Source organism: Amphiprion ocellaris, chromosome 2 (genome assembly GCF_022539595.1).
Source record: "Amphiprion ocellaris isolate individual 3 ecotype Okinawa chromosome 2, ASM2253959v1, whole genome shotgun sequence".
Lineage (NCBI taxonomy): Eukaryota > Metazoa > Chordata > Actinopteri > Pomacentridae > Amphiprion > Amphiprion ocellaris.
This window is the reverse complement of record NC_072767.1, coordinates 15,838,258-15,856,023: the sequence shown is the minus strand read 5'-3', so window position 1 is coordinate 15,856,023 and position 17,766 is coordinate 15,838,258. Positions and strand designations below refer to the sequence as shown.

The following is a 17,766-nucleotide window of genomic DNA, read 5'->3' as shown; positions in this document are numbered from 1 at the left end:
GTTAACCACACAGCCTGCTGAGAGGATAAAGTCTGCAAGGCTTCTTTTTGTTTCTGTATGTTTCTGTTGTCATGGGCAAAGTGCATCAGAGAGATGTATTATTTTACTGTCAGTGAGTTGCAGTGTGTTTCCTGTTTCTAGAGGCAATGAGGCATAGGTTATGTTATTTCACTAAAACTATGTACATGCATTTTCACATAATTTTGGACTATTGCAGTATAAATACAATAACAATAATAATTAGAAGAATTTGAATTGTGATTTTCTCAACCTCTCATTTAAAGATATCAGTACTTGTTTATAACATTTGTATATATAGACAAATTAAATATAATATGCATAAATATAAAATATATAACTTTTATAACTTTGCTGTCTTGCGCAAAGTGGATAGTCAAGCTGAATAAAAGCACAAATATATTTAAATACATGACTTCTGTATTATTTTTTTTTGTTTGTTTTTACTTTATTATTTGCACTACAAACAATAGAAGGGGCAGATTATGAATCAGCACCAAGGAGCAAATCCGTGGCTATACAGTATATGTCTTGAAAAGGTATGAAATTTAAAAGCAAGGACTCCAGGAACAGCAGCCAGAGTTAAACAGTCCAGTGTCTGATGGTGATCTAAATTCAACTTCAAAATAGTCATGATAATAATTTGAAAGGTCCAATGGTGACCACATGAGGGTTTGAACCACTGACCTTCTGCTCAGTAGACCAGAGACTTAACCATTGTGCTACTGCTTCCATGCTACATGCTTCATGAACATGAGTTGCTATGATTCAGCTAGTTATATTGTAAGGTGTGTTTCAAATTCGTGTTCCATGTGCCCCCTTTTAACTTTGAGCACCTGCCCCTCCAAAGGTCTCTGCACGGCCCTGGTCTGGAATAGAAGTAAACTGGTAAATTGTCTGCACTTACATAGTGACTTTTAACTCTAAGTTCTGAAAGGTGCTTTACAATGTGTTTCACATTCATCCACTCACTATCATGCACCAATGGTGACAGAGGTGCCATTCATGATGCTCGTCTGCCATCGGGAGCAACTACTCAGTGTCTTGCCCAGGGCTGGCTAACCTTACAATTGCCCACTTTACCACCTGAGTGATGGCCAAGATGGTGGAAGGTCAAGTCCACACAAGTCTGACTCACTAGATGTAGGCTGCAGGTAAAAGCCTGCCATTAGCCTCTCCTGTCCAGCCAGCTTTCACCTCTCAGAGACGACGAGCACAGGGTTAGGATTTGGACCATGCAGTACAGCCCTACTAGTGTTTTTGTTATTTTTTTTCTCCATGGATTATCCATTTGAACGACAGTCCTCACCAATGTTCCACCACAACAATTCCACTGGTCACTATTATGAAGAAACACCAAAGCTGCATCCTTAGTTAGCTTTGCATAAGACCATTGTGACTGGTTTAAAGAAATACAAACAAGCCAGAGATTTATCCCTCCTGTGGCAGAATCATACAGAAGTGCCAAATCACTGTGTATTTCATGTTGGACTGGCTGACCAAGACAAGTCCAAGTAGTCTCGGTGGTAAAAGGCATTAGGGGCAGTGACTTCGTTATCTTTGTCCAGGAGTACCCCATCCTAGGAACAACTAGCATACTGCACAGAACCTGTGTAATAGGTTCTGTTACATGGGTTGAGTGTAATAGCGTTTTTACCCTTAACGCTAATCGACCAATGTCAATTAGTGTTAAGTGTAATAATTCAAATAAATACATTCATCAGATATGCAGTGTATCATGAGATGATTAGCCCATAAAATAATTTAAAAACAAGAAAAGCACTCAGAGGCGCAGTACTGCGCCAAGGTCGCTCAGTCGTCTCATTTCCAATTGATGAAATCTTTAATAAGAAGTTATCTTGCAGTCAGCACAGTCGTGTTATGCATGTGTACATTATGTACGGATACCAAATCGTGTGATCTAAATATGTAGCGGGCAGTGGGAATTGATGGGACTTGGAAACACCCCCACAATTTAATGAATTGTTCCTTGTATGATTTCCGACGGATAAGTCTTGATAAGTCTGCAGCAGTGAATTTGTAGTAGAATCCTTGATCCGTTTTTGAGTAATGTTGCCAACAGACACAAACCAATGCTGATCATCACATAACCTCCATTGTTCCTTGGCGGAGGTAATTAAAAAATAAAACAAAATCAGAGTATGCTGCATTGCTCTGGATGAAACTGTAGTTTTTAATTAAAAGATAAAACTAAGAATGTGGATTTACACCACAGACCGACTTATTTACATTGAACAAGCAACAGACCGTCTCCGTGACGCGCCATCACGTTCATGCTGCTGACGTAACGTTACGTTCATACTTGCGTGAAGAAGTCCTTCCGGTGGTCACGTAAGGTAGGCACCATGCGTAAACAGTGCAAATAAGAGGCAAAAGTGGGTGTACCGCAACAGGCAAGGTGTTGTGTGGGGTCAGAACTGGTTGTACACTAACCGCATGTTTCATCCAGGACAGAAGCTTGATTCTTTTTTTGCTGTTTGTTCTTTTTTCACCATGTTTTTTCGAGCAGGATGTCTTTCTAGGGCGGCATGGACCGGTTGCCGAAGGTCATTCCCATCAGTTTGACTACAGTAACACCGAGCTAGCTAGCTCTTTAAATCAACCAAAGGCCTTTATGAAAAGCACTTGCACTTGTTAAAACGTACCGCTAAAGTTATGAAATGATACATTATTGGTGGACGTCGTTTTCTGTCCATAGCAGCCACATAAGCTTGTCTACTCACTGCCGCATGCTCACCGCCCGCCAGTGTACCATAACAACACAAAGCAATTCAAAAGGAATCCATTTAAAGTGACTTACTCTTTGACAAATACGCAAAGATTGAAACAGTTTGTGATTCAGTAGACGCTTCTGGAAAATTCGGCATACATATAATCCATCAGCAGAGCATTATTTAAAAAATATTAACCTTTACCATTGGTATGTTTGTTATTGACGTTAGCTAACGGTAACTGTTTTGCAGTGGGAGTTGGTGACAGGAATTAATTAGATGTTGAAATGTAATTGAAACAAGTACTGTGGTGTGTATCAAATGCAACCGTATTTTAAAGAAGCCGCTCACGTTTCATTAAACATTGAGAACTGTGTTTTACGAAGCTCACATTAATGAGCGTTTCCTTTTAGAGTTAATGTTGCTAAATCCTACAGGAGTTTGGTTTGGTGCCTGCGAACATTAAGTCAGGCCTAAATACTAGTGCAGTTAAGAGCATGTGTGCTCCTAATCCTGGATTACCCAGCGTATAAACCTCACTGCTCTAATAGACAAGGCGTTTTAAGAAGTGAAACAACGCTAGTGAAAGCGTAGTATAACGATCTAACAATGGACATGGCTATATTCAGAGCGTCAGTCATCCTGGATGTTATTTTGATTCAGATTTATTGCCTTCACTTCGTCTCCTCCTTTGGTTTTTTCACGTTTCTAAGGTCAATGCATGGACATACTCTGTGTGTCCACTGTATTCTCATGTACAGCTTTAGACCAACTGGTTAAAGTAATGTGCTCCAATATTTTGATCTGTCTTTTTTCAGAATGGGGAATTTAACATCCTCCACTGCTGGAGGTCTGTCCAGCACAGCGTGTGTACAGTATGTTCAGGTAAGTGCATGTTTACAGATCTGTTAGCTGCAGTGAGTCTGTTACAGCAGTGTGTACGAAGGCTTAAAAGATTTAATTGCAATTTACCTAGCAGATGCTGCAATTTGGTTATTTACACACTACCAGTCAAAAATTTAGACACACATTCTCATTTAATGTTTTTTCTTTATTTTCATCACTGTTTACATTAAAGATTGTCACTGAAGGCTAGAAATTCCACAGATTAACCTTGACAAGGCACATCTGTAAAGTGAAAGCCATTTCAGGTGACTACCTCATGAAGCTCATCCAGAGAATGTCAAGGGTATGCAAAGCAGTGATCAAAGCAAAGGGTGGCTATTTTGAGGAATCTAAAATATAAAACATGTTATGACTTATTTCACACTTTTTTCTTTACTACATAATTCCATATGTGTCCATTGATAGTTTTGATGCCTTCGGTGAGAATCTGCAACATAAATAGTCATGAAAACAAAGAAAGGCCATTAAATGAGAAGGTGTGTCCAAATATTTGACTGGTAGAGAAATTAATAAAATAAATTAAAAACGTGATAAAGCATTACCACAGGAGATACCATCAAAAGTGTGACTGTCACACAATTAGGATTTAGCATTTATCAAAAATTATAAAGCCATTCACACGGCAGTTCATCCTTTGATGCACAGCATGGGTCAAAAGATACCCATATTCCATTGAATATGGTTCACTTTTGACTAATGTGCATTAAAGGGTTAAAACCATGTCAGGTGCACTGCAGTATGTATGCCTTAAATTGCAGACTTTGTCTCGGCAGATGTGTTCGTTGGCATATTTTGTCAGTTTATTCCTGTATATTACCTTCTGTCTGTGTTAGTCTGCGTACTTTTTAGTTGAAAATTTGCTCTTACCCCATAACCTAAACGTAGTGTAATGTGATACTGATTGCTAGACCGTTGCTGGTTATTTAGGAAGCCCACCTTTACAATGAATTAGAATTTTACAATTAATACATGCAGTTCTATTTTATGCAACTTCTATTTCATAAGTATAGTAACAGTAGGGGTATTTTAATAAAAGGCAGAGTTCAGATTCCCCTTGTCTTGGCTCAGCAGCTCACTTTAGGTCTGATATGTTGAAACTATTTCTGTGTTCTACTCATCTAATTAACTATTTTTTTTTGAATGACCTTTCAGGAGGTGGTGACACAGAACTGCGTTGTTATATTTTCCAAGACCACCTGCCCTTACTGTAAAATGGCCAAAAATGTGTTCAATGAAATCGGTGCGACCTACAAAGTAGTTGAACTGGATGAGCACAATGATGGGAGGAGACTGCAGGAGGCCTTAGCTCGGATGACCGGTGCCAGAACGGTAAGAGATCACGTCATATTTTGAGGATTAGAATTCCAAATAACTTCACAGCCTGTTATTTTAGCATCTAATTAAAATAATCCAAGCATTCATGGTTGACAGCTTGTTTGTTCTGGCAGCTCTGCGTTTAAGTTAAATTTAGGTTGACTTGAGTAGTGTTTTCTTTGGGGCTGCAGCCAAGAATTAGAACTTCATCTTGACTCAGAATAGCTGAATCTGACTCAAGATAAAACCCCAGAGCAAGTTGCATCTTTTATAGTAGTATAGTCATCACTCTGCTATTACTCTTTTAGTCATTTTCCCATATGAAATTGTTCTGAGAACATGTTGTAGAAAGGCTGCCCATACATCAGGACCCTTAATAGAAAAATGCAAAATAGTTTTTAGATGTACGTGAGTTACAAAAATATGCATTTTGTTTAATATGATCAGTATGTTTAACATTCAATGCCTACATACAAACACTATGAATTTTGTTAGTCTCTCCTCAGTAGTCAGTTTAACTCCTAAAAGCTAATTTGTGTGTGTCAGAGTTACATATAAAGAAGCCTTTTCTGAGACAATAATTGCTTTTTGCCTTTAAAAGTGGCTTAGATGTAACCTAGAATGCATAGTCGCCTCTGTCTTTACCCACAACTCTGCTGTAAAACGACTCTACACTACACAGTGGCCAGTTATGATATTGGAGTAACTGAGCAGCACGTTTGAACCAGACACCAATTCTAAAGAGGAATAATGGTACAGGTTATCATTTGGTTTGTTTTGGTTAGGCTTGTTATGTATCAAACTCCAGAAGTCTGAAACTGTTTTGGAGACTGGAATTGGTACACTGCAGTTTCAAGCCACAGCATTGTCAGCTTATTACTCTGCCAAGGAATGCGGCAAAATTATGACAATTGCCGTTGGTTTGTCCGTCTGTTTGACTGTTAGCAACGTTACTCAAAAATGGACTAACGGATTTGGATGAAATTTTCAGCGAATGTCAGAAATGACACAAGGACCAAGTGATTAGATTTTGGCAGTGATGCGGCTTATAGTCTGGATCCACAGATTTCTTAAGGACTTCTGTATCATTGTGAAATAGCGGCAAGGTGTCACTGTAACTATGACAACAAGTGAACACTGCGTCGACTGCCTGCTGACAATCACATAATTGCGATCCTACTACAAATCCACCGCTGCGGACCACGAATATTGTTAAAGATTTCATCCGTCGGAAATGACACAGCGACTGAGCAGCCTTGGCGGGGTGCTGCTGTCTGAGTGCGTTTCTTGTGTTACTCTTGATATGCCTTCCATGCTAACATGTTAAAAAAATAAAGCTTGATTTTCACAAGAGGGAATTTAATTCATTTTACAAACTGAAATAGGAACAGCTCAGCTGTTTATTTCAGATTTTTATCTGATTAAGTGATTTATTTTAGAACAAATGTCATAGTAACTGCATTTTTGTGACAGTTGCCGAAGAATTTTTAAAGAAACAGTGGAGTTGTAATTTGAGAGTAAACTGCAGGAACAGACATCAAGTCAACTCGTTTTCTCTCTTCTTCAAGTTAGATATACACTACTGTTGAAAAGTTTGGGGTCACCCAGACAATTTCATGTTTTTCATGAAAACATAATTACATAAGGGTTTTCTAATCATCAGTTAGCCTTTCAACACCATTAGCTAACACGATGTAGCATTAGAACACAGGAGTGATGGTTGCTGGAAATGTTCTTCTGTACCTCTATGTAGATGTTGCATTAAAAATCAGCCATTTCCAGCTAAAATAATCAGTTACCACTTTAACAATGTCTACACTGGATTTCTGATTTTATTTATGGTGTCTTCATTGAAAAAAAAAAACTCCTTTCAAAAATAAGGACATTTCTCAGTCTGTCTGTGTCTGGCTTGCTTGCAGCCACTTCCAGGACTATGTTCTGTGACTTTGTGCCTCATTAAAGTGAGAGGGAAGTGGAACATTTATTATGCGTGATGAATGCCAAAAGGCAACAGTGTTTATAACACAGTGCGTGAGCAGTAGCATCCTCTGTGGAGACCAATCCAGACCATACTAGTGCTGTCACTCCTCATATGCACACATAACTTTGTAACTGACAATTATTATCTAGATCACTCAAGGTTTATTATTATTATTATTATTATTAGTAATAATAATAAAAAATAAATAATAATATATTTTATTTTTAACACACTTTTCACTCGTCTGAGTCTCAAAGTGCTACAAACTAAAAGCAAAGACAATTTAAACTAGGCTTACAGACAGTTAACTAATAAAAGGTACAGATTCAGCAGTTAAGATAAGATAAGATAAAGTTCTTTATTTCTCCCCACTCCAGGGGAAATTTACGTTGTTACAGCAGCTTTATTTACAATATATACAAGGGTGAAAATTTTTTTTTTTAACAGAAAAAATAAAAATAAAAATAAAGTTTAAAAGTGCAAGAATGTGCAGTGCAAGAATGTCAGTGCAGTTACAAACTTGTTTTAAACAGGTAGGTTTTTAGTCCTGCTTTAAAAGTTTCCAGACTCTGTGCTGCCCTCAGCTGGATGAGGAGTCTGTTCCACAGGTGTAGGACAGCTGAGCAGAAATCTCTGTCCCCCATGGCGCGGAGTCTGGTGGTGGGGATGTGGAGAAGCAGTTTTTCTGTTGTCCTGAGTCTACTGGTGGAGGATTGGGAAGTGATCAGTTCTTAGAGATGTGCGTGGCCGGTAATGCATTTATGGTCAGTAGCAGGATTTTGAAGTCGATTCAGGATGAGACAGGGAGCCAGTGTAGGGAGTGAAGAATGGAGGTTATGTGGGCATATTTGCGGGCTCTCATTAGGATCCTGGCAGTGCAGTTCTGGATGCTCTGAAGCTTCAGGAATCCCAATGAAGAGTCCATTGCAGTAGTCCAACCTTGAGGAGATAAAGGACAAGTTACTCTGCATTTAGTTACAACCCTGGACTAATACAAGATGGGAAAACACTGGATTGACTAAAACGTTGATCAGCTGAGCAGATTCATTACTGTAAAGCAGGGGTGTCAAACATATGGCCCGCAGGCCAAAACCGGCCCTTCAGAGGGTCCAATCTGGCCCGTGGGACAACTTTACAAAGTGAAAAAATTACGGAGAAGACATCAACTGCAAATTGGACGTTTGTAAAACTGAATTTCAAATAATTTGTAGACCTCGACAAATTGTTTTAATCATAAAGTAAAACAGTCTATTGTTCAGTTCCAGATACATGTGACCAAATATTTTGTGCCCTTGTAGATACACTGTGATCTTTAAGTTATAATGCAAATGTGTAAATGATAAGCTGGGGCATAATATTGTTGAAATTGAACTTATTTTTCTTCAAAAATTTCAAGTTGTTCATAATGTTTTGTAAACAGCATGCACTAGAACAAAGAGAAAAATTAGGATTAGGTTAGTATGCTCTGATTTTACTGGTCTAGCCCACTTGAGATCAAAATTGGATGTATGTGGCCCCTAATCTCAAATGAGTTTGACACCCCTGCTCTAAAGTTTGCAGGTCTGGATTTTAAAGTAAAACTATAATGTGAAAAGTAATGTGCCTGAGGCTGTGACTTGAAAGATGCTCGCAGCTAGAAGGCTGCTACTTGAGGATGTCAGGTCACTCATGCAACTTTGAATCAATCTTTCACGCTGTGCTGATGTCATGGTGTGATTTATTTGTTCAGGTGCCGAGAGTCTTCATCAATGGCAACTGCATCGGGGGCGGCTCCGATACCAAACAACTCCATCAGCAGGGGAAGCTGGTGCCCCTCATCGAGCAGTGTGCTCCCTGCTGCGCTGCCAGCAGCTCCGACGGCTCAGGCAGCGGACAGTTTGAATCTGCTAAATGACTAGCCGTTCTTATCGTGTTTTTCAACCCTGTATTTATTCAGTGCTTGCTTGATCTCCTGCTGCAAGTTGTACATTGTGTGAGCATGTTATTTATATATCAAAGTTCACTGGATACTTGATGCTGAAACTACACACATTTTCATCCAGGGATGTACAGTATTATTATTGTTATTATTATTATTATTATTATTATTAAAGGCTCCATCTTTTAAACAACAACTGTGAACAGTGGAACTGCTTCTCATACTTTTCTTCTGCACAATTGTTTTATTGATATGTTTTACAGCTGAAAAATATGATCTTTCACTGAACTGTGAACATCATTATGTACTGGGTCGTTTCTGTTGATGGTCCATGTCTTGCAAGAGCAAAAAGAAATGCATTTTGTATATTTAGCACATTTTAATTGTGCTCTTATTCTGACATTTTAGTTATTTGAATAACTATGTGAATAAATGTATTAATTTTGTATATTTTTACAATTTTTTTTTCTATCAATATATATGGGATTTTGGCATTTGGTAGTGTGTCAGAATTTCTCTGATATTGGGTGTGTTGTTACTTTACTAAACAGGTGAATTGATGCGAAATCGTGATGCTGGTTTGTGTTGAAACTCAGAGCCACTCAAATGTTGTTAATGCATTGAATGTATGTGTATAGATATGAACAAATATGAATTAAAGTCCGTTATCACTTTACAGTGTCTGTCTTTGCGTGTTTGCAGAGGAGTGCTCCTTTTGTACACGTCCTCTCGTAGGAGGGCGGATATTGGTCCTTGTTAATCAGAAAGCTATTGTTTACTCGTGAAATTGTTTGTTTTCTTATTTGACTTTACAAAGAAATACTCGAACAATATATTTCAAAAAGTACAGTTTTCGCAAATGTTTAGAATTATTTTAGCCACCCATTCGTCGCTCTCCGCGGTGTACGCTTCGTAGCAAAACGCGCGCACCCATCTTGCCCACGTTGCAAAGCACCGCAGTGAGGTCACTCCAGTGCTTCGGTTCAATTAGCTCGACTAGCGGGTACACTGCTAAGCTCGCACATTAGCATCTTGTATATGTGTTCGGTAGGTTGAAAAAACAGCATCGTGAAGAATGGCTGGAAGCGCAGGCGAGTGGTGTCTGATGGAGAGCGACCCCGGGGTGTTCACAGAGCTCATTAAAGGGTTTGGTGAGTGACTCGGAGGCTAACGTTAGCTGCTCATTCAATGTAACGTGGCTATCAGATTGCGCAAGCTAGCTAGCTAGCTGCCCTGAGGCTAATGGTAACATCCAATTTAGCAACCAGTGATTCTCTTTGTAAAAACGGAACATGTAATTATGCTTGAATTATCACATGCCACGCAAACGCTGTGTTTTTTTTAAAGGTTGCATGTAATAATTGGGCCTTTTTTTGCTAACTTACTAAGATAAGCTACATGGCTAGCATTACTCAGCGCTCAAAACAACGGCGCGTAAACAAACCCTCTTGAATGATGACATTTGCTGTGCTTCGCTCCGCTGTCAAATCGCCGCCGAAAGATGCTTCTGACTAAGTTTGTTGAAGGTTTATTCAGGTGGAGCGAACTCAAACAGTGTAAATGGATGTTTGGTACTTGTCATTGTCAGGCTGCAAAGGAGCCCAGGTTGAGGAGATATGGAGTATGGAGCCAGAGAACTTTGACAACTTGAAGTATGTTCATGCGTGCGACTTTATTATCACTGCATGCTTCCTCTGAAGACAGACTTTTTAATGTATCTGTTCTGTCCCAGACCAGTTCACGGGTTGATTTTCCTGTTCAAATGGCAGCCAGGTGAAGAGCCAGCAGGATCAATCGTCCAGGATTCAAGACTTGACCACATCTTCTTTGCAAAACAGGTATATTCAGTTTTGTCATTGAAAGCCCTTTAATATTGCAACACCTAATTATTTCATAGTCTATTTATCATGTAACTTGAAGGGTTTTAAAGTTAACACAGTAATGAAAAACAGTAATACACACATTTCGACACGTAAAGATGGCAGATACAGGAATATGCTCAATTTGATACACATTAAAAAAGAAGAAGAAGAAAGCAACTGAAACCAAGGGGTGTACAGAGGGGGACCAGGGTGAAGCCACAGCATCATGGTGTGATTAAGGTTCCTGGTGGTTGGACTGAAGTTGGGGCGTTTTTCTACTGTGAAATCTGTCTTGCTGAGCCGGGCCACTGCCAGTCTCTGGTTAGACTGATGGAGGGCAAAGGGGCTCTGTTGTCCCCTTGTTTAGGAAGCATAAGAGGCAGGGGGTTTGGGGTCTCACACCGGAGAGGCCTGTCCTGCTAGTGGGAGACTCTAACCTGGCAAAGCTCCCTCCTATTAAAAACAACTGGTACCTGCTCACTTACAGTCCCAAAATAAAGATTCAGTTCTATTTTTCTAAGTAAGGATGCATCAGGTTATCACTGCACTCACCAGAACAAAAGAGAAACCCAAGTGTAATTGCAAAATATTTTTATCTTTTCTGCAGAGTAATTGGATTATGAATTAGCTAATGAATTGCTACTCTTCTTAATCACTGGGCCTTTGACATTAAGTACACAGCTGACTACAAAGTGCAGGGAGCCTCCCCCCTACTCTAATAATAAGAGACTTATTCTTTCCAAGGCAGTATAAGATGATCTTGTTGCATATTATTTGCAGGAAATAAAGGGTTTATCAAGTTTCTGTCTACACCCTGTCTGCACACTTTTACATTTATAGCATGCATCAATAAGAGTCTGTCTGATTAGCTATTTAGCATTTTATCCTTGTGTTTTCAGGTCATTAACAACGCTTGTGCCACCCAGGCGATAGTCAGCGTTCTGCTCAACTGCTCCCATTCTGACATGTTGCTTGGAGACACACTGACAGAGTTCCGGGAGTTTTCACAGAGCTTTGATGCAGCTGTAAGTTATTGCCGTTTCTTTCTTCATTCTGCAGCTAAAAAAAAATGTAAACAAAATATTGTTAGTATTTTTTGTTTGAACTGCTGGTGTAAGTTTCGGAATTTACTTGTCAAGACATTTGATGATTTGTCGTTGTGATTGAATATTTAAATTTTTATTCGAAGACTGTCGACATTAGCCTTAAATTTTAATGAAGTAAAGCATTTTAAAATGAATGTTAGTAATGCTTTCCCCTTTGGAGCATTACAGCCATTTAACCCTGTGCTCCCAGTATTGGCAGTTTGATCCTCTTAACTTCACATCTGTGACGACTCAGTCCTGCAAGTGTTGAGGCGAAACACACAATATATGATGCTGGTTTAGGAGTATTTTTACCTCAAATGCATTACTTTGTGCTGTAATGTACTGATTTTAGTTGAAGCCCACTCAGAAATTACAACATTTAATTATGAAGGAATCATTTTTTGTCAAAGCAAGAAATTATTCATTTTACCGTCATTAGTTACTGGAAATTTAAAAGCAAAAGGAACAAACGGCGAGTTCCATACAGTCCTTTATGCCTCTGCAGCTGTCAGGAAAGGGTTGTACAGTCAGCGATATAATCCTGCATCTCCTCCTCAGATGAAAGGTTTGGCTCTTAGCAACTCTGAAGTGATCCGACAAGTTCACAACAGCTTTGCCAGGTAAGCTCCTGCTCATATCGTCTCCTGCCGGAGAGACTCTGTTTGATTGGCTTCATGTTATTTTTAGCTTTTAATACGAACTTGGTGAAAAGTGACTGGCCAATTTGTTGCTGATACACCAGTCTACTTTTGTGAAACTGAGTGCATCATACATTGACTAAATAACCCACCTTCCTCATGTAAAGTGCTTTCACAGATTACGTTGCAATAAATTTAATTGAGGACAAAAGTACGTAAAATTCATTCATTGGCTTGTGTGTGATGTGACTTTCATGAGTAGAGTATTTTCCTGTTCTTAAATTTGTAGATTTTTCTTGATTTACTTGCATAATTATTATCTTTTGATTAAGTAATTGCGTGTTTTTGTGTGTGCAGACAGCAAATGTTTGAATTTGATGCCAAGTCGTCAGCAAAAGATGAGGACGCCTTCCACTTTGTGAGCTATGTTCCTGTAAACGGCAGGTTATATGAGCTGGATGGACTGAGGGAGGGACCAATCGACCTGGGTAAGCATAAAAATACAATCTGTTATTTTTCTTTTACTGCTTTCAACATAAATTGGTAGCTTATTCTTTAAAGTCCCTGCTGTGCACAGCCGATTTTTGTCTTCTTGGCCGCGGTCCATGACCCATAAAACTGCCAGTTTTATGAGGATGTACAGTGTGTGTGCAGTTACTGCAGGCGTCCATACAGTATTCTCTTTTTGTTTGTCACCAGGTGCATGTAACCAGGATGACTGGATCAGCGCAGTTCGCCCAGTGATCGAGAAAAGAATACAGAAGTAAATATCTTATGCATAGCCAATTTAGATAGAGCCGCTATCGATTATACTTTCTAATTGCCATTCATTGTTCCCTCTTCAGGTACAGTGAAGGAGAGATCCGATTCAACCTAATGGCCATCGTATCAGATAGAAAGATGATATATGAGAGGAAAATTGCAGAGCTCCAGACTCAGCTTACTGAGGTGAGTGGCAGCAAAAGAGCTGAATCCAGAGGAAACATGACAAAGAATAATTGATTGTTTTGCTTTCCCGCATGAAAGCTACATGTAAAATGCATCAGCAAGGAGCTTCCAAATGCTGGAAATCATAGCTATGCTGGGATTAAGCTAAAAGCAAAGAGCGGTGTGTTTTGTGGACTCCATCCAGTAATCTGTTTTTCATATTTGTCTTGCTTCTCTCGAGACGCTTGACAGGTACAGATGTTCCATTGTTTTGATGAAACCAGGTGTAATGCAGCCATCGTCTATTGAATTGCAACGTTTAGAAATGAGTGAAACATGTAGTAAAGCTCATGCAAATAAGTAGTGACTCATGTTTGGGATTTAGAAAAAGTCAAATGTTTTAACATTCAACAGGTTTGGAATTAAATTAAAATGCCCATCTTTTAGGACAATGTTGAATCAGTTGGTAGTTGTCACTATTACAAAATACACTACCAGTCAAAAATTTGGACACGCCTCCTCATTTCATTTTTCATTTTATTTATTTATTTATTTAATTTTTAAAATGGGACAGTTCATATTAATGTACATTTCCACATAAATACGAGAGATTGTAGCCACTCGGCTAATTTCCATCTCGAGTCCCATTGGAAGATCAAAGATAAAGAAATTACAAATAACATAAAACCATAACTGAATAAAGACATGCAAAAAGGAAAAACAACAAGCGATAAGACGTAGTGCACATAACAGACAAAAGCTGGGAGACCAAGGCAGCTACCAAACAGTGATTAAATAACTTCTACACATGATTATATTGCAAATATCTCTTTGTTGTTACTGCACATATCCCTCTATCATTATTGCACATTGCTGTACTGCACTTATCCCTCTGTCACTATAACATAAGATTCCACTACATATATCCCTCTGACACTATTACACATAATTGTATTGCACATTTCCCATTGTCACTATTGCACATGATATTGCACATTTCTCTTAATCATTATTGCACATATCCCTGTCTACATTACATATAACTACCCTATACATGTCCCTTCTAACACTATTGCACATATCCCATTATCACTATCGCTCATGATCATTAAACACTATTACACATGACTATATTGCACAAAGCCCACGTCTATACATTTAAAGGTTTTTCTTTATTTTCATGACTATTTCAATTGTAGATTCTCACTGAAGGCGTCAAAACTGATGAATGAACACGTGGAATTATGTAGCGAACAAAAAAGTGTGAAATAAGTCAAAACATGTTTTGCTTTGATTACTGCTTTACACACTCTTGAAATTCTCTGGATGAGCTTCATGTGGTAATCACCTGAGATAGTTTTCACTTCACAAGTGGAATTTCTTGCCTTCTTACTGGGGTTGGGACCATCAGTTGTGTACAGTTTGGTACACAGTTCACAAACCTATTTGACAACTGTTAGAATCTATATTATGGCAAGAACCAATCGGCTAAGTGAAGAGAAACGACAGTCCAAACTTTTGACTGGTAGTGTAGCTGTTAATCTTTTAACTTCACCACAAACTGGAAATCCTTGTTTCACTGACCTCTTTTTGTGGTTGAGAGCTTTAGACTGTTGCTGCACCCTGTTTTCTTAGCAGATGTTGCAATAACTAACCACTCCTAATAATTAAACACAAGGCGTGCTGATCACACCCCACCATACCCTACATCTGCACAAGGAGCAGAAAGATGAAACCTACTGGAAGTCAGCAAAAAGAAGGTTTTCAGAGAGTTGAAACCTGGAAGGACTACAAGTGTTGCATACAGATTGTACAAATTGACTTAACATATTGAATTTTGGAACATTTTTATTGCCATACTGGTTATTGGCAATAAAATGCATACATTTTCAGTTTATTTCCCCATGTTGCTGTTGGAATAAAACCAGCAATTGAATCCATATTGGAATTTTGTCAGCCGCTTCAGTTTAATCAGAAGACTCATCACCATCTGTCCTCATATTGATTGTTTTGTTTTTCATTATTTGCCATCTGAACTATGGAGAATATAACCTGGATAGAAACCATTTTCCCTCTTCTGTTTTCAGGATGAACCAATGGACACAGACCAGAGCAGCACGTTTCTTAGCTCCATCCAGTCAGAGATTGCCAAGTACCAGCTCCTTATTGAAGAGGAAAATCAGAAACTTAAAAGATACAAGGTGGGATCCTGCTCAGCGATATCTCAATTCCATACAATGACATTTTGTATTTCGTGTGTCATCCGTTTTGATGTAGAAAATACCCATACTGGCCTACAGGAAAGACAACTTTTGAATAAATGTGGACACGATTGTAAATGTAAAGGTGAGCAGGATTTTCACCCACGTGTTTTTTACAGATTGAAAACATTCGACGAAAACACAACTACCTTCCTTTCATCATGGAGCTACTGAAAACGCTGGCAGAGTATCAGCAGTTAATACCTTTGGTGGAAAAGGTAATTTCTTTTTTCCCCCTTTCTGCAGCTTTCCACAGCCCTGTTTACTTTCAGTCCATGAGCGTCTCAGAAGACATAAGCACCTTGACATTTTCTAACATTGTTGGTTGTCCCTCCATTAAACATGCACATTTTAATAAGGTATTTGGGAGCCACCAACGGGCAGCTTTTAGAGGTATTCAAGGACAGATAATGAAAGACTTTTGTCAAGGTGAAGGGTGCCTGTAAAGGAAAAATAACTTACCAAAGTGCTGAAATTTCCAACGCAATAGAGAAATGCTTGTCACTGACTTTGTTTCCAGAGCTTGAGCTGAAGTAGTTCTTCTGTCCACTAGAGGGGAGTGTTGATTTTTTTTACAAGCATGCAGTGCCTTTTGAATGGAAGCTATTTTTTTTTTATCTCAGTGCTTTTTGTGTGTACAACTATAGTTTGATGTCTTTAGTGTATTATTCCACATTTAGTGATTAGACTCCTACCCTGATTCCTGTAAAAATATGGAACATTTTATAGGAAATGGCACTTCATAAATTGACATCTAGCCGTGCAGTACATTTTCTAAATCTTTTTTTTTCTTCTGTTTGGTATTATAATAGACAGTAACAGGAGAGATGATGAAAGGAGTGTACAACTTTAATATTTGATAGATGCTAATTGAAATATCTTTGTGTGTGTGTCTTGACAGGCAAAGGAGAAACAAAGCGCCAAAAAAGCCCAGGAGGCCAAGTGAACAACATACACTTCACCAGAGAAGCCTCTGATTACACAGAAAACACACTTCCATCCACAAAGCTACAGTCACTCTTTCATCAGTGAGCCACACAGAGATACTGTGCGTCACCAATCATATTCATTGTAACGACCGCGGATGGTCTGCAGCACTCTGTCACCGTGGCATCCTGTGAACCATCCAGACATTAAGAACTTGCACTGCAGGTGTAGCAGAGAGACTGCCTGGAAAAAAACACTCTCTCCATGTGTGTCCATCAGCTCTAATGCATGATAGAAGGATTATGTGCTCAAATTATGTTCTGTCTTATTTTCATAATAAAATGTGTAGATGTTTGTGAACTGTTTGGTTTCATGGACATGTTTCTATAGCAGATAAGGCTTCCTCCTCGTATATACACGACCGTTCAAAAGTTTGGGGTCACCCAGGCAATTTCATGTTTTCCATGAAAACTCACACTTTTATTCATGCGCTAACATAATTGCACAAGGGTTTTCTAATCAATTAGCCTTTCAACATGATTAGCTAACACAATGTAGCATTAGAACACAGGAGTGATGGTTGCTGGAAATGTTCCTCTGTACCCCTATGGAGATATTCCATTAAAAATCATCTGTTTCCAGCTAGAATAGTCATTTACCACCTTAACAATGTCTTGAATGTATTTCTGATTCATTAAATGTTATCTTCATTGAAAAAGCTGCTTCTCTTTAAAAAATAAGGACTTTTCTAAGTGATCCCAAACTTTTAAACGTTAGTGTCTGTATAAAATCTAAGATTTGCGCATGACCGATGGGGAAGTGTCTATATAGCTGTGGCTATATAGACACTTACACACACACCTGCATGCATGCAGGCACACAAAGTGGATGATGTATGTGTTTTTTACTTTTCTCCATCTATTTTTCCAGCCAAAGTATTTAGAGTAGTGGTAGATCTTTGCCACCACCTAGTGGTGTCGCAGTGAAATGACAGCGACTGTATTGAAGGTTTCATAAAGCCATATACCAGATTGTCATAAGTTAATCTGCTACAGCATCATTTCTGCACGTTATTACCAGGTCCTGTATTCAGCATTCAGAAATTCAGATCTATGTTTTCTATGTGACTGATACGAGTGCACAATCAAGCAGCCAAGTCCTTCAAAAAACCCAGAAAAACACTGGATCAGTTTT

General features: G+C 38.8%; 2 protein-coding genes across 6 annotated transcripts; both read left to right on the top strand.

Moving 5' to 3' along the window:
* The first annotated feature begins 2,323 nt into the window (after positions 1-2,323).
* On the top strand, positions 2,324-9,545 carry glrx2 (glutaredoxin 2). Of its 5 annotated transcripts, none has more exons than XM_023281171.3 (4): positions 2,324-2,375; positions 3,569-3,635; positions 4,809-4,985; positions 8,681-9,545. In XM_023281171.3, exons 2-4 carry the CDS (start codon positions 3,570-3,572, stop codon positions 8,843-8,845), a joined length of 408 nt encoding a protein of 135 aa, XP_023136939.1. In that variant the 5' UTR covers positions 2,324-2,375; position 3,569; the 3' UTR covers positions 8,846-9,545. The 5 variants fall into 5 exon arrangements, with proteins under 5 accessions (XP_023136939.1, XP_023136937.1, XP_023136940.1 ...); XM_023281169.3 differs by lacking the exon at positions 2,324-2,375 and adding an exon at positions 2,382-2,585; XM_023281172.3 differs by lacking the exon at positions 2,324-2,375 and adding an exon at positions 2,385-2,437.
* Positions 9,546-9,829: 284 nt separating this feature from the next.
* Positions 9,830-16,932, top strand: uchl5 (ubiquitin carboxyl-terminal hydrolase L5). The gene is made up of 11 exons (XM_023281164.3): positions 9,830-10,020; positions 10,458-10,521; positions 10,602-10,707; positions 11,631-11,756; positions 12,378-12,439; positions 12,815-12,945; positions 13,157-13,220; positions 13,303-13,405; positions 15,472-15,585; positions 15,765-15,863; positions 16,547-16,932. Exons 1-11 carry the CDS (start codon positions 9,945-9,947, stop codon positions 16,589-16,591), a joined length of 990 nt encoding a protein of 329 aa, XP_023136932.1. The 5' UTR covers positions 9,830-9,944; the 3' UTR covers positions 16,592-16,932.
* The last annotated feature ends 834 nt before the right edge of the window (positions 16,933-17,766 follow it).

What these genes read in the sequence shown, in the direction of transcription:
- glrx2 (XM_023281169.3), top strand. Translation starts at nt 2,476, where the DNA reads ATGTTTCATCCAGGACAGAAGCTTGATTCTTTTTTTGCTGTTTGTTCT. An exon ending in GCATGGACCGGTTGCCGAAG is followed by an intron (nt 2,586 to 3,568) that starts GTCATTCCCATC and finishes GTCTTTTTTCAG; the next exon opens with AATGGGGAATTTAACATCCT. An exon ending in CGTGTGTACAGTATGTTCAG is followed by an intron (nt 3,636 to 4,808) that starts GTAAGTGCATGT and finishes ATGACCTTTCAG; the next exon opens with GAGGTGGTGACACAGAACTG.
- uchl5 (XM_023281164.3), top strand. Translation starts at nt 9,945, where the DNA reads ATGGCTGGAAGCGCAGGCGAGTGGTGTCTGATGGAGAGCGACCCCGGG. An exon ending in AGAGCTCATTAAAGGGTTTG is followed by an intron (nt 10,021 to 10,457) that starts GTGAGTGACTCG and finishes TGTCATTGTCAG; the next exon opens with GCTGCAAAGGAGCCCAGGTT. An exon ending in CACAGAGCTTTGATGCAGCT is followed by an intron (nt 11,757 to 12,377) that starts GTAAGTTATTGC and finishes TCTCCTCCTCAG; the next exon opens with ATGAAAGGTTTGGCTCTTAG.